The sequence below is a fragment of the Venustampulla echinocandica genome, assembly GCF_003357145.1.
Source record: "Venustampulla echinocandica strain BP 5553 chromosome Unknown scaffold_1, whole genome shotgun sequence".
Classification (NCBI taxonomy): domain Eukaryota; kingdom Fungi; phylum Ascomycota; class Leotiomycetes; order Helotiales; family Pleuroascaceae; genus Venustampulla; species Venustampulla echinocandica.
Genome location: NW_022474206.1, coordinates 3,161,458 through 3,177,120, shown reverse-complemented (window position 1 = coordinate 3,177,120; position 15,663 = coordinate 3,161,458). Strand labels below are relative to the sequence as shown.

The following is a 15,663-nucleotide window of genomic DNA, read 5'->3' as shown; positions in this document are numbered from 1 at the left end:
GACGGCTCCAATCCACGGTATCAACTCCCTACAAACATAATATCTATACAAATCCTCAATGGTATCCGACACGCAATATCCAATAAACAAACGTGTCCAAATGTCCCTCTTCCGGAACTCGGAAAATAATCGCCGGCCCTAATTTTCGAAACCGCGCCTCCTAGAGGCCCTTGTTGCAAACAGACCCAATATTTTCCAAACTTAGGGGCGCCTTGCAGACTGTAGCTTGCTTTTCAATGCTTGGATGACGACGCCCACATCGGGGCGAGTCTCCCTCTCTGGTGCAGATTCCTTCTCTCGACCTCTGGCTGGGGAGTGGCGGTTGGCGGCATCCGCATCAGCCAAGATCTAGTCCACTCTCTCCCTGTTCCAATACGTACCCCATACATACATACATACGAGTCGCTCTCTGAACTCTCTTCCTCTCGGTCTTTTCATTCAATCATCTTTCCTTCGAAGCCTGGGCAGACAGACAAACGTCTTCAAAGGACATGCAAGGCTGACAGTTTGACCAAACGCAAGCCGACGAGGACGAACAATTGGGGGTTACGTTATTCCTGAGCGGGAACTTGGCGCCACGCGATTCTCGACCCTGAACTGGTTGGCCCAGGACGAGCAGCGCTGCTCGCGTGCCTTTTGCTTGGCTGGCGGCGCCGACGAGGCTAGAAGAATTGCAGTAGCCTCGCCACTCGCAATCGCAACTTAACTTTCAGAAAGTTCACATCCAATTCCCATTTCGAGGGTTATATTCGCAGGACGGAGGTGGAGTGGAGGGCATATTCGCAGCTATGGCAACATTCAAACGGCGCTTCGGCGCCGCTATCCTTTTGGTTGTGTTTTCACTTACAGTAACTATGGTTTTTATAAATCGATCGCCTGTCAGTACGCAGTTGGAGAGTATCGGCTTGGGCGTTAGCAATCATGGGTTATGGGGTTGGGGATCTGGAGGGCAGCGGCAGGGTGATGGGGAGGGAGGAACTAGGGTGGTTGTCTTTGGAGATTCGTGGGTTGGTGATGGGATTGAGGAAGGCTTGGAGGGGAAGGGGAAGGGGAAGAGCTGGCCTGATGTGGTTTATGATAAGGTAAGTTTGCATCATCCATTGAAATGGATGGCTGGACTTTAGAATGCAGAAAGCAAAGAAAAGAAACTGACAATACTAGTTGAAATGCACATCCTACCTTAACTTCGCCGCATCCCAACCGTCGAGTGCCTTCCCGCCTGCTGGGGTTATTGTTTCGAATGAGATCCTAAAATCTGCAGTTGCGGGCTCGAACTCGAGCTCCTCCACCAACCACATTTCAGAAACCAACCTGCTTCCCGATCTCAAATCGCAAATTCAATCCTTTATCAATGAAGCAACTCCATCCCCGACGCCCGCCAAGACGATATTCATAATCTCCGTAGGTTTCTGGGACATCTATAACTACGCCGGTCTCGATCTCGAGTCAGCTCAGAAAGCGACGGATGCTGCAGTCAACGAACTATTCGACCAACTGGACACTCTCTACTCCTACTATTCCCGCACTGTTTCAAGTGATAACACTACGACGCACTCTCCACCGTTCAACATTGTCGTTCCAAAAATCATGGATCCTTCTCTCGTTCCCGGATGGCTCTCTCACCGTCCAACCCCGCCGGAACCCAGCAACATCGCGGAACATCAGAGGAATGCCATTCCCCTTACCCTGCGCTGGAACTACCAGGTGGAAGTCAAATTGAAGGGTTGGGGACAAACCAACGTCACTTTTCCCAATAAACCACCAGCCGAACTCAAGGGAACACCAGAAACGCCCATATCAAATAACAACGATCCACCCAGCAAGGAGCACATGACAGTGGGAAAGGCCGTGTTCTACTACGACCTCGCCCAATACCTCATCGATATAGTAATCGAACACCAGCTCCAAGACGAGGGTACGACCGACGCCGCTGGGTTAGGCGCTTCTTACACCATATTCGAGGACATTGATCGACCCTGCCTACGTGAAACCGAAGACGAAGACGACGATGCAGAAGATCTGGTCCAAGTAAATGGACACTGGATGTGCAAATACCCGAAAGAGTATTTATTTTGGGATGCTTTTAATATTGGTTCTGTTGCTAACGCTGGAATTGGAAAACATGTCGCCGACATGGTAAAACATGGGAGGTCGCTAGCGGGATGGGCGTAGACTTTTGACAATATGTAGAGCTGGTGTATATAATGCGGTGTTTTGAGCATTTCCTATACAGTAGGAGCATTTGCAGGAGTTGGGAGGATGTATCTTGTTTTATGGCGTTTGGTTGGAGCTAGATGCATATGCATATTATTACGAGTAGAACTGCCCTAGATAATTGAGAGTTCAATTTGCTGATCGTCCACTCTTGTTCACCGCATCGCCTTCCTCTAATCCTTTTATGCTGCCCTAAGGTAGGTAGGTATCAATATATAACAAAATAAGCAAAACCCCCATAAGTGACAGGCGACCTAGGTGTGTTGGCGCTGCGGGGAAATTTATTTCCCACGCTATTACAACACAAAAGTCCTAGGATGATCTGGATGACCTGCCAGAGATAACCAAAGGCTAAAAACTGGAGTTTCTCGGTATCCAATCTTGAATTGGATATTTCTTTTGCTATTTCTCTCACTGATATCTTTTTTTTATATCTTTTTCTTAGGCGAGCCGCTTTTTTTATACTCTAATAAGCGACGGCGTGGCGAGTCCTTGGTAAGGTGAATTTTAGACCACGCCAAACTCAAACGTTCTCCTTGCCCGCAGACTCCAATCTAACAGGCCCTGAAGCTTTTTGGCACCGACTGGAATTATGGTCTTCTTAATGCCTCGTGATAGACAATAACATCTGACCAAAGGTACGAGACCGAACATAGTCTTGGCTTCGGGTGTGATGGAACAGTCCCGTTTATATACGGGGGTAACAATACCGCAGCACAACTTAAATCATACAGCTTAGACATTCGATCTCTCAATCGATAGTGTTGACTTTGATATTAATGTTGACCTTGGTATCGATGTCGTCCAGACCCCGAGATCGAGCTTTATTTCCACTTGTAGATTTCGACTTTGGAAGTTTGGCCGGGGGTGCCCCGTCCCACAGCTCTGCTTCCCTCTCCTTTTCACACGTACAAACTGGCCTTGGTGTGGTACGCAAATCCAACCCCTGGGAAATATCCATGTCGAGGCAGCTCTGGCAACATCTTGGGTCCTTTGAATCTTCACAATCCGAACAGACGACAAGAACGAGGTGGCAGCCCTTCGAACGGCATTTGCTCAGTCTGTCTGAAGAGATACCACAATCATGGCACGTAGATACTGGTTCCGAACCCTCCTCCAATGCAGTGGAGCCGCGGGCATCAAACACAAAATTTCTCCCTTTGAACAAAGACTCATCTGCCCGTTTTCTCCCTTGCCTGATCTCCTCATCCATCCACATGATATAAGATGCAATGCCGCCTTTTAGGTTACACACTTTATCCCCTGGGAGCTTGCTCATATTCTCTTGCATGTATCGGGCAGCCTTCTCGCATCTGATGCCGCCAGTGCAGAACGTGAGGATTTGTCTCCCTTGTTCAATGTCTTTCTCCTTCCCTATAACATCCTCGCTGGCATCACCCGTCATATATTTCCGCACGTACTGTGGCCACTGTGAGAATCTCCTGATTAGCGGCCTCAATGCAGGCTGGCCAGTTCTAGGATCGACAAAATATCCAATCCGGGACTCATAATGATTCCTCACATCCAGGAGCACAGTGTTGGCTTCCGTGTGACATCTCTCATGGAACTCTTCTGGGGATAAAGTCTCAATGTTTCCCCATTCCTTAGGCACATAATTGGTGACGCCCATGGGTGTTATCTCTGACGATATACGTACGCTTGCTGGAAGGCCGCCAAAGGCACATGCGCATCCTCCCGGAGTGGGCTTGAAGAAGTTCCGTTGTTTTTGCTCGGTGTCTAAATCCAGGCCTTGAAATGACCAGTGGGTGATGCATTCCTTCATGTATGCTTCGATATCTTCTTTGGTGCCGCCAACGGTGACGTTGAAGCCCTCTGTGGCGATACGGATTTTCCCCCCAAGAGAATACTTTTGCGTGAGACGGGTGTGAAAGGCAGCAAGTGAAATGGAGTCACCTCCAGCTTCATAGCCAGGTAATGGTGGCAGTGCGGTAAAATATCGGTAGAAGAGAAGAACCAAACCCCTACTAGGATTGGAGGAAGCCGGGCAGGTACAGCTGAATGAGACTGGGTCTGAATAGCCACTTGGAAGCCGGCGAGATTTCATGGCTGCGCTCTTTTCCATGCTTCGCACAAGTACGGTCAGGAACTCAAAGATGGTCCTTCGTATATGTTTCAGATATTTCAGGGGACTAAAGCCCAGAACTCGCCTGGTGCGCCACTGCGGCGTCTGCCCATTGTTAGTCAGCAGCACGTGCTTATTCGCACTTCGTCTTGGATGAGCAAGGCGTGTGCTTGTCAGCATCATGAACTTCGAAGCATCCAAATTTTAGCCTTCTCGGCCTTCAAGATTCACTAGGCTCTGCTACCATAGTTAGCCTTCCCTGGGCAGCAAGAAGCGTTGCTTTCGGAGTTACAGCATATTTCCTGGTGCCTTCGGCCTTACGCACTGCACGAAGCCACCCGGGACCGGTTACCCCAACTTCCTTACACATCTTTCCTTGCATTGATGGATCTATAGCCGCCCTCGACATGTCGCCTGGAGAACCTGAAGTTGGTTATCGCCGCAATGGGAAGAGGCAAGCATGTGAGCCGTGCCGAAAGGGCAAGTTAGCCTGTGACCATGGCGCACCACACTGTGGGAGATGTGTCAGGCGGAAGACAACTGAAAAGTGCATCTATCATCCCGCGCCAATGACCAAAGTACGGACTTCAACAAACTCGCCAAATCTACAAAAAGCTTCTCGGGCTGCCTCTGTTCACACACCTGTGGCCAATACCACCCCGCAAACTTACAATGTATCCTGCCCACCTCTGCCCTCGGCCTCGGAACCTAGTCCGTATGCTTCCCCCAGTATCAATGGCTCTGGGATGCAAGGCTTCCAAGCCCCTTCAAGTGCGGTGGAGGAATCCCGTGGCAGATGCCATAGTCCTAACATTGGCCAATCCGGCGAACCTACTCGGAAGAGACTTGCCAGCTGGAAAACCGCTGTTTATCCAAAATCGGCGAAGTATTATGGCCCAACGAGTTTCTCTGCGGTGTATTTAGAGAATAAAACTACGGAAAACGAAGATCTATTAGATATTGGCGAGGATCCTAGGTAAGTTTGTCCAAGAATACCTATTTCCATTGTCCGTGACATATGAGTTCCGCCATCTGTTGATCAGTTTTGCTCCTGGATTCTGCCCTTGAATTCTGCCCTAGAGGTCCAAGGACGCATCCCTCTGATTCCCCAGAAGTGTCAATGCTGACTATTCTATCTTATACAGAAAGCACCCTGGGTCTTGGGTTTTTGGCCAACCCTTACGTATGAACTGATTCCATATCCCCCCCTTGCTTTCTAGTAATGCTCCGTTCTGTCTCACTATGGGATAGTATCTGCCCAAAGGACATTCTACCCCCAAAGTATTATTGGGCTAACTCCGTGGCTATCTAGTCGGCAGAGAGAGACCATCTGTTCCTTATCAGCGTACAAAAGAAATTGTCAAAGCACTTTGGAACATTCCCTCGAAAGAGATTTGTGAGAATCTGCTTAGCATGTCTCTCTCTATTCATGACGCAACATTGAATCCAATTATGATCAGACATTGCATAACAACTTTATGGAGCACATTCGGGTCCCAGCTTGCTGCACCACTTACTGCTGAGAACCTGAATATCATTTCAGAAGTTCTCTTCAAAAATGAGGAGAATCCTCTGCCACCTGCTCCCGAGGACGGGCTGGAGTGGCTAAACACATTCATGGGACCGAACCTTCGATTCGAAATGCTTGGTGTATTATTTTGCTTTTTTGGAAAGGCTTTCTTAACATTGCAAGATTGGGACCCACTATTCAAGGTACCCGAAAACAACGGTCGGAGTAGGAAAGAAACTGCGTGGAGGATGAAAGAGTGCGCAGATGCTTGTCGCAAGACTTGTCACCTCTCTGAAACGGTAAATGAGATTGTGGTCGCCCTGACCTATAATGTTCATATCTTAGAGAGTAGTTGTACAGGGGATGAAAGTAGGTTTATCTAGACTATTCATTTCAAGTGTTCTAGGAGTTCCACTGACCTTACACCCAGGCTACCTACTGCGTCATCGCCACGGGCATATGGTCACGTCAGCTACAAATGCTGGACTTCACAGGCTTCCAGACTACACCAATACCAGAGTTACAACAGCGTCAGAGTACAAAAGGAGGCTCTTCTCTGCTGTCTATTACTTAGATAAAACGCACTCGGCTTTGAACGGACTTCCGCCAATGTTAGGCCGTCTCTATTGCGACGTTAGGCCTCCCCTCGACTTGTCCGACGACGAATTGTTCCTGCCACCACATGCATTAGCAGTTGCAATTAGTAGATTGGACTTTAATGGCTGGAATACTGAAGGAAACATGTATAATATTAGCATATCACGAGCAATCTGGCAACTATCCGCCGTTCGGGAGGAGATTCTAGAGCTAGCATTAGGGGTCAACGTTATGATCTCCGACGAACGCATCGTGTAAGTGGATCTTCTCTCTTGCAAAACCAAAACCTTTACTAACTAGCTATAGAGATCTACGTCAACGCTCCCAGCACGTTCTCAATAGCTTTCCCAATCAACTTCTATATTATGCTAACGGGAAGATACCAAAAGATGGTACGGGGAAAACTCTATTCGCTCAAGCATGTCTCATGCTTGACTTTCTGCAGAACATGTTTCTCATCGAACGGGTTGCCATGGCTCGTGGCTTCTCAACGGTTGAGAATCTTCTGAGCACAGCGATGGATATGCTCGACCTGTCCTTGATGTTCTGGATAATGAGGGATCAGCTCATCCCTTTCACTTCCTATTTTGACTGGATTGTAAGCCACATATTCCCCCGAGCCTCTATACGGGAGTACGAGCTAACCTGATACAGATCACATTTTATGGGATACCCAGCGCTGGAGTTATATGCGTCGAGCTGCTCAATAAGCAATCGGCGGCCCACCACCATCCCAGCTTCTCCCGGTCAGATGCTATCCAAAAGTTAACATTGTTCATCGGCTTCCTAGAATGGATTCGGCCGACAGATGGGAATTACAAATTAGCAGGACGACTTCGGAAAGTCATACGCAGGGTATTAGACCACGTATTGGAGCCACCCAACACACAGTCGGACGCGCCAATGCCGATGGACGCTCCATTTGATCCTACATTACTAGATCCCCTAGATAACATAGACGATATGGATTGGCTCAGTAGTATAGATTGGACTCATGGATCGGGGATCGGGCTTTAGGCGATGTAGCATTACGGATAGGGGATTTCTGGTAAAGGGCTGGGCTTCCGCTGAGTTTAATGTGTATAATTTCCCTGTTTATGATACACATACACGCTGGTACATACATAGTACACCCCTATGAGAAGCGGATTAGATGAAACAACTAAGGGAAGTAAGATAATTGTCTGCGTATTTTTTTTTAAGCCAGCAAGACGAAGTCGTCAGCGAGTAAGAAGGGTTACTTGATATAAACTCGTTATTATCATTGTTCTATGCATTTCCGGTCAATTTAAATTTGCCATCATTCATAAACAAGTGTTCAGTCAAGTGTCAAATTCCGTGCTTTCTCACTTCTTGTCTTGTGTGAACTCAATATCTGGAGTCTAATTACCTGTTTTTGGCTTCTACACGGGGCAACACAATTTATACAGTCAGGTCACATGTTTCTTCATTGGGAATTATTTTGTAAAATAGTAGCAGGTGTTTGGTATATACGCTCTTTACAAATTTGAAACCGCATCCTGCTAATCTAAGCATTTGCTGTCCTCCGACGGAGAGTAATATCGATGCCTGTCTGTCTCACAAACCACGAGTTCTGAACATGCCACTCCTTCTCTGGATCCACAAAGCTCATCTAGAGAAGGTTAGTATAATGTACTTGGTATCTGAAAGATATAACCAAGCATAAAAAGGTGGGAGGAGGAGGGTACTCACATCGTAAGTCATGAATAAAGTCGCAATAACCTTGTACGATTCCATAATACTAACATTCTTCCCCAGACAGACGCGGTTACCAGCACCGAACGAAAGATCCGTTTGCTTCATCATCAAGAGCCTCGGCAGAAATTCCTCTTCAGTCTCTCCCTTGGCTTCATCCCTCAACCAGCGCTCAGGTCTGAATGACGCCGCATCCTCGCCATAGACACGCTTGTTCTGGTGGACAACCCAGGAATTCATACCCACGATCGTACCGGGAGGAATAACAGTGCCATCTGTGAGCGTGAGACCGGCGCTTGGCACGATACGTTCGAGTACAAGCCCAACGCCTGGATGCATGCGACCGGCCTCCTTGATCACCGCATCGAGATATGGAAGGTCTTTAGCAGCGGCATAGGTGACTGGTCGAGACAGTTGCGCGGCATCAAGTTCTCGCTGCAATTTCTTCACCACGCTGGGGTTCTTGAGAGCAAAGTAAATGACGGCTCGCAGCAGACTAGCGGTGGTATCGGCACCAGCCATAATATTAACCAACAGCGCACTAACAACACCATTGTCATTAATCTGCTCTGGACTCAACTTCATAGCCCCGATAAAATCATCAAGCATGTCTCTCTGATCAGAAGCCTTGCCATCAGTGCCTTTCTGACGATCAATAGACTTTTGCGCACAGAATGCCGCGGCGTGGTCAAAACTAGGAGGGCCAATAGGTCTGACGGGGTTCTTTGCCAGCCAGTGGTCGAGGGATGGGATTTGCCCAACAACAGCAAAGTAATCCTGGGCTTTGTCGGCGTCTGCTAGAAGTCCATTAAAGTCACACCCTTTCTCCATGAAGCCCATTGGTTTACTGAATGTGAGTTCGCCGATGACATCCCAGGCAAAGTATAGGAGCCAGTCATCCATGTTGCAAGTCTTCCCTGCGTTGGAGCCGTCGATGAACTGTTCGTCTAGGTGTTCGCAGAACTGGTCAATTGTTCGGCTTACTTGAGGTTCGTATTGGAGCAGGTTGTGCATTTTATAGAATTTAGAGATAGGACGCAGGTGTGCCGAATGGGATTCATTGCTCTGGGTGCCGAAAACGGTCTGGAATATGGTGCTGCCAACTTTGGTGTCGTTGACTCTATAGAAATTACTCTGTTCTACGGTCAGCGGTGGCATTTTCATGGCTTAACCAAAGGCAAAAGAAATACCTTCAAGAAGTCTCCTTTCGTGTTGTATATGGTGCGCAGGAGCTTTGGGTCACTCAAGCTGACCATATTAGGCCCAATTTGGACCGCAGCTCCATACCTCTCATGAAGTATACGCTGCGTAAGATCTGGCCGTCCGCCCCAGGTGTCGAAGAACCGCCATAGGTTTGTGAACTTGGCGAAAAAGGGCCCCGGGATGTTCTTGATTGGTGACCTGATATATCCCCAGATCAGATTCGAGGCGATGAGAATGACGATTGATCCGAAGACCTGAAGGAAAACGCTGGCTAAAAACATCATTACTTCTATACACCAACAGCAGTTTGAATGTCTAAGAAGCAAAGAGGCTTGGGGAAATAGCTGGAGGGGTCTGGGGAGGCTTTTAGAAACGAGAGCCGTATTTCCTTTTTCCTTTCTCCACAGCACCCTCCATCCATGAGAGGTTTAGCTGTCGATTCCCAGCTCACTAGATTGAGAATTGCTGTATAAAAAAAGCAAGTTATGCCACAGCGGGGCAGCGTTCATGGCAACCACGCGATGAGAAGCTGCAGTCGCCATTGTTGGCTGTCCTGCACCAGGGAGCCCAGTGGCCACGCATGAGTGGCGACTACATGCGTGTTTAACCTTGTTAAACGGGCCTGCTGGTTTGTTTGAAACTGTCTCTTGCCTGGGGGGGGGCGCTAGCCGATGCAACTTCAGCGCCCATCTTGTCTGTTGTGGGTGAAGGGAGCTCCCCTCCCCCGCATCGCAGGCTGCCCTGGTTATCGCTAGGAATTGAAGCTATTCGCACCGGTGTCACCATCACACCATGACAACCTTACAGTCGCATTATTATCCTGTATCAGCCAAGTTATCTGTGCCTCTGGATCACTATTATAGTGCTATTTTCTTGCATGCATACGGAGGATTCCATAGTACTCGGTACTTCCTGCTGTAATATCCTAAACCAGCTGGATTGCCATCTGGTAATTAAGGCCATTTGCACTCGATATTGCGCTCGGCACCCCTCTACTTCGTGCCAGCCTCCCTATTTGTCGATCTATGCCCTATCCCTCTCGAGCAACCCCGAATTCAATGCGTACATTACCTAGTATTATTTATTATTATTTAGTTTCCCCCTAATGGCATATTTGAACTTTGAAGATCTCCTAGGACCCGATCTAACATCCATGGATAGCTTCTTAACAACGGAGATATCTTCATCACGAACCTCCAGGAGCAGAGTTGGTTTAAGGATGCACTCCCCCACTTAGTGTCCCATCCGGAGAACCCACTAGGAATGCCCCCTGAGGAATACTGGGCACCGGGTACAGGGTACAAGGTTCCCCTCTTCCTTGCTGCATAAACTGGCTCGCAGCTTCACCGCATCCAGATTCCGGGCTCCAGCTGGGATCATCGGGGATGAATCGAGGAATCTGGGAAATGGGGACGCGCAGTCGGTAGATCGATATCAAGGTGGCCGGGTGGCCAGGTGGCACAAAACCACGTGTCATGATGAATGAATTACTAATAGGGGGGAAACAGTTCGATTTATTAATCCTCGTACCAGCCCCGGGTGAGAAGTGAAACGAGAGAAGGTGGAACACTGGAACAGGAGAAGGGAATAAGGTACCTAGGTAGGTAACAATGGTACCTGACGCGTACGGAGTAATAGCTCGATCTTTCTAGTCATGTCTTGAGCATAACAGCACTATAAGACCTTGACTTGCGACCGAAGTACTATATAGAGAAAAGTACCTAGATATCTAAAGGGAGAATTCCCGGATGATCCGACTTTCTCTAGCCATGAAATGACTTGCCTTCTTAAGAGACTCGGTACGAGTGATGATACTCTACGGAGCGCATATGTCGTCGTCCGTCTAGAGTACTACAAGGCAGCATTGCTCTTCGGCAGGCAATGCCAAACAATATCACACATCCTACACAGCGGTCTTCCAAGACGAGGCAAAAGTAGACATAATATTGGCTATGCAGTCATTGTGCGACTCCAGGTAACCAGGTCTACTCTATAAACTTCGTCACTATCAATAACCCGACATTCCTCAGCCCATTCTACGTATCGTCAAGCCTGTTCCTAGTATATCATCAAACAGAAGATCCACTGTCAAAACACTTTCTTGTTGTCAGCCGTAGCATTTCTGTCAACAAGGCTGTGAAAACACAGGAGGCCAAACAACCCAACCCATCTGCCGCTAGTACCGTGGCCATAATCCGCTGGTTGGTGTGCGCCTGAAGTAACCAATTAACTTCTGTAAGGTATTTGAGAAGCTGATTAATCCTTTGATAAGCTGTAAGCTCGAATTGCCTGATCCTCAACCCACCACTTGCATTTTCCTAAGCTGAGGAAGGTAGAAATTCCTACGTCGGTAATATGGAACACCAGGGGATGCGCTGTCCTGAACGGCTCGGTCACATTTCTCTCGGTATTGTAGGCCTATTTGCTGAGGCGGCGTTTGGCATTGACTGCAACAAAACTTCGAGCTCGGGGTGCGAGGATGCTGCAACATAGCCCGGCATTTGCTCGCTATTGCAAAAAAGGGGAACAGACTTGGCAGCGGCGTCTTATTCCTTTTCTTCGTAGTGCATTCCTTCGTGGCTCGTGACACCTTCTACGACATTATAGATCGTTCTAAAGTTAGACGTATTCGTTTCAACAAAGGTTGCGTGGTGGAATTCAGGGTCGTCTGGAATAGGCGGATCTCGTATACTTCTACCAATACTAAATAAACTCAGGATACCTTGTAGTATTATAGTTGCTGAGGCATTATCAATTGGATAGAAAGGCCAGTGTCAATTAATAGGCGATGTCTTATGGGTGGAGATATAAAACTAGGAGGGGAAGAAGAATATGGGCAAGGTGTTGAAGAGTAAAGCACTGATATGATGGCCTGAGCAGATCAATGCGGCTAAGAACTGAAGATGGAATATTATGGAGAGCTCATTCATACAGTGTATATTTCTCTCGTGGCTCGTTCCCCATTCGCCCTCCCGACAAGTCGCCGCTGCGTGGCTGTTAGCCACCAACATCGTCACCAACATCACGGCGAGCACCAACAAGTTGGTTATCTGCACTGCTAAAACACCGATAGCAACTAAAGGCGCTTAAAACTTTAACGCAATATAACGCACTTTTCATTATAGTTTTAAAGCTCCATAGCTAGATGACATTCGGAAAGCAAAGCCGCCTCTCAATCTCAGGCGCATAATACGTCAAGGCAGTCAGGCGCCGCATAACCAATAAAGTTGCTAGTTCAAACGTTTGATAGACTAGGGAGTGGCGCGGCCTCAAGGTCCCCACCATGATAATGGCAATAGACGGAAGCTATTACATGTCCAGGCTTATGCTCGCACTCAAGGTCGAAGAAGACTAGCTTCATGCTGCTTAGCAGGAGGCCCCGATAGAGACTGCTCCAACCGACGATGCTGTTCGACCGGTACGTGTAGTAATAATTTTCACTATTGAAATGGAACCATATTCTTCGTGAAAACACAAAACACTAATTGTGTAACTTAGGATGCGTGATACATCAGCTATCATCAAGGAACAACGTCACTTGAGATTCGTCGTTGATGCCATATTAAAAGCCCTCTTATGTCGATCTTTTGAGTCTCAACATAGCGGCTTCGAGAGGCTACGGATCAATGAATGTTTCAAACTTAGCTTCCTAATCGGCGTCCCATAAGGTGTCTGCAAAGAACACAGCGCACTCCCAGTATCGGGAATGCCATCCAGTCATCTCCCAGTCCACAATACCTATCGGCCTTGTCGTCAGCTCCCCGCTTCTCCCGGGCCGTGATATTCTACCTGACTAGGCGACTCTATGTGAAAGTGCTTGGGTGGTCTTTGATAACTCGTGGGAGACATCAAGCAAACCATTCTGAGCTCCATGGGCGTCGATCATTCAAGTCCTACGGGTTTTGCGAATGAAGAGCGAGACCTTGGTGAAAGTTCTCCAACATTGTAAAACGGCTAGAGATGCGTGGATCACTACATCCTCTCCAACCAAAGAGTCCACGTGGAAGTGGACAGGCAGTAGCGTCTCCGAGGATGCCTAGCGAGGGAATAGAGCGTATATGGGTAAAGGCCTCGCTGATTTGACCGCACACAGATACCTTCTCGTTTTCCGAGAGCTTATCCGGCGCGTCGCGGAGATTCGCCCAGAAATCAATTGCATAACCCAGGTAGAGCACCTTATCTTATCTTCGCGGTAGATACCGTACAGCTGTGGTGTTGGAATAGATGGGCATTCCTCTAACAAATAAAAGCGCTGGCCGTCATTTTTCCGAATGTACCACGAATCAATTCCCGCCGATAACGACTTGTCCATGATGACAGAGATAAGTTCGCGGTTTGCCCGGATAGTGCTTCCTGCTTTGATCTCCTTTGCAGATGGGACGGAGCATGGGAGTTAGTCAGGGGTTCAGAAATATGGAAGGTTGGGTTGTCGAAAGAATACGCTCTTGGCTGGTTGCATGAAGCACATGTAGTGTTATTGGGTAGAGGTGTTGCTGGACGTTGAGATAGATGCATTGTACCTACGTACCTAGGCGTCGTCTCCGGGTGTCAGTGACAGTCGGGGAATCGGAAGTCGACGAGGGCTGAGAGTTGGCGTCTGCTGATGACACAACAGCAGAATGGGGAGTTGTGGCATACATAGCCAGTGCGAACCCTTGTGTATCCTATAGAAAAGGAGGTCTAGAACTTGGAAGGCGTAATACGAGTACGGTTGCCCATAGTACGAAAGTTAATGACTAAATCCTATTCAAACGATGCACATTTAGTAAAGTATAGAACAAGCTCAATTCCACATGATACCTCCGCTTACGCACCGAAACGCCAGGTATATTAATCCATACCTAAGATTGTCAGGATTCTTATGAATTGCGAATCTGGAAGATACTTTAGCAAAGGCGTAAGGATGTTCTAATCTGACCATTCCCATATCTCATATAAGTGGTTCTTTCCACTCCATTTCCCTCCAGCTTCATCATCAGCGTTGAATCCAGGCCAAGCGTGAATCGTCAATCCATTGTTTCCGTAACCATTCCCAAGCCACTTACCTCTAAATCACCTAATCCTTCACCACAATCCCATACTTCCCATAAGGGAACCTTTCCAAAGTTACAAGCTGCTCGCCTCGTCCATCACCTACCACTCCGAGCTGCTCAACATCAGTATGTGCTTCCTCCCCTCTCCCAGCCAGAACCTCCTCTTCCCTCCCCTTATACTGAGCTGCCAACCCAGCATGTGGCACCCATACAACCCTCATACCTGCCCTCCTTCCCGCTACCACCCCCGGAATTCCATCCTCAAAGACTAAACATTCCTCAGGTTTAATCTCTTTCTCGCCCTCTCCAAGACTCTCATTGATCGCATTCAACGCCACCAGGTAAATATCCGGATTCGGTTTCCCCCGCCCCTTGGGAATCCTAGGATCATCACCTAAAACCCTTAGATGTGGTTCAAACACACTGAACAAATCATCTAGATGGGCGGTTTTGATATCGAAATGGTGTTTATGACTCGACGTTGCGAGCGCTATGTGGATTTTCTCTCCTGTTCTTCCGGTTTTCGCAGATTTCAAATCCAGGAGGAGTTTTTCCACTCCTGGTAGAGGCTGAGCCTTTTGGAATTCCCGCTCTTGTATGACGTGGAGTTTGGTAGTGTAATCTGCCGCCGAGACAACGGAGGTGATGTTTGCCCAGGCAAGCAGGAGAGCGATTGCCTCATGCGCGGGACGGCCTTGGAGTTGCGATTTTATGTCCCAGGTTATGGGCCCCGCGGAGTAGTTTTTGAGCATAATGTTGTGGCATAGCGAATACAAGTCCTCCGTATTGATTAGAAGCCCATCCATATCGAATAGGCAGGCCCTGATGGGTAGGAAGCTGGGGCTATGTTAGAATTGATACTGAGCAGGAGGGGAGTCAGTCGCACTCTGTTCTAGGTGTTGCGTCCATGCTGGATGGCTATTCAAGATTCTATTTTTCTAGAAGAGGTGAGGTGGACTGTTGATGGCCGGTAATCTATAGTCTTGAAAGTATTGGTTTTTCTGTAAAAAGTTGCAACTCCTGGTATTTAATATCGATATGATTTGAGTGTTGAGACGGTTAATAAGCAAAGCAGTCGGCGAATGACTCAACAATGTTGCGATGAGAGAAATTTAATACTTTTTCGCATGAAGTGACCAGTGATTCGTAAAATTGGGACAACTATTTTCTGTCACTAAAGAGATTTCTGTACGCAATATATATTTGTAGGATCTGGATGTGAGTGAAGTACAGAAGAGTTGTCCTTCGCAAAGGTGGGGGTCCAAATATCTCAATTTCGGTCAGACATTCGCATGACTTGAATATCT

The 15,663-nt window shown here is 47.8% G+C and overlaps 5 protein-coding genes across 5 annotated transcripts; 2 read left to right on the top strand and 3 right to left on the bottom strand.

Annotated features, from left to right (window-relative positions):
* Positions 1 to 788: 788 nt before the first annotated feature.
* BP5553_03575 (uncharacterized protein) lies at positions 789 to 2,172 on the top strand (the record flags this gene model as incomplete). The annotated part of the gene is made up of 2 exons (XM_032012198.1): positions 789 to 1,082; positions 1,162 to 2,172. The coding sequence occupies 2 exons, from the start codon at positions 789 to 791 to the stop codon at positions 2,170 to 2,172; spliced, it is 1,305 nt and encodes a 434-aa protein (XP_031871891.1).
* A 793-nt stretch (positions 2,173 to 2,965) lies between these two features.
* BP5553_03574 (Uncharacterized protein) lies at positions 2,966 to 4,279 on the bottom strand (the record flags this gene model as incomplete). Its single annotated transcript, XM_032012197.1, has 1 exon — positions 2,966 to 4,279. The coding sequence occupies one exon, from the start codon at positions 4,277 to 4,279 to the stop codon at positions 2,966 to 2,968; it is 1,314 nt and encodes a 437-aa protein (XP_031871890.1).
* A 425-nt stretch (positions 4,280 to 4,704) lies between these two features.
* BP5553_03573 (Uncharacterized protein) lies at positions 4,705 to 7,421 on the top strand (the record flags this gene model as incomplete). Its single annotated transcript, XM_032012196.1, has 6 exons — positions 4,705 to 5,273; positions 5,443 to 5,480; positions 5,610 to 6,176; positions 6,238 to 6,658; positions 6,711 to 7,002; positions 7,059 to 7,421. The coding sequence occupies 6 exons, from the start codon at positions 4,705 to 4,707 to the stop codon at positions 7,419 to 7,421; spliced, it is 2,250 nt and encodes a 749-aa protein (XP_031871889.1).
* A 511-nt stretch (positions 7,422 to 7,932) lies between these two features.
* BP5553_03572 (uncharacterized protein) lies at positions 7,933 to 9,604 on the bottom strand (the record flags this gene model as incomplete). Its single annotated transcript, XM_032012195.1, has 3 exons — positions 7,933 to 8,037; positions 8,118 to 9,254; positions 9,311 to 9,604. The coding sequence occupies 3 exons, from the start codon at positions 9,602 to 9,604 to the stop codon at positions 7,933 to 7,935; spliced, it is 1,536 nt and encodes a 511-aa protein (XP_031871888.1).
* Positions 9,605 to 14,379: 4,775 nt separating this feature from the next.
* Positions 14,380 to 15,108, bottom strand: BP5553_03571 (HAD-like protein; the record flags this gene model as incomplete). The annotated part of the gene is made up of 1 exon (XM_032012194.1): positions 14,380 to 15,108. The coding sequence occupies one exon, from the start codon at positions 15,106 to 15,108 to the stop codon at positions 14,380 to 14,382; it is 729 nt and encodes a 242-aa protein (XP_031871887.1).
* Positions 15,109 to 15,663: the final 555 nt, after the last annotated feature.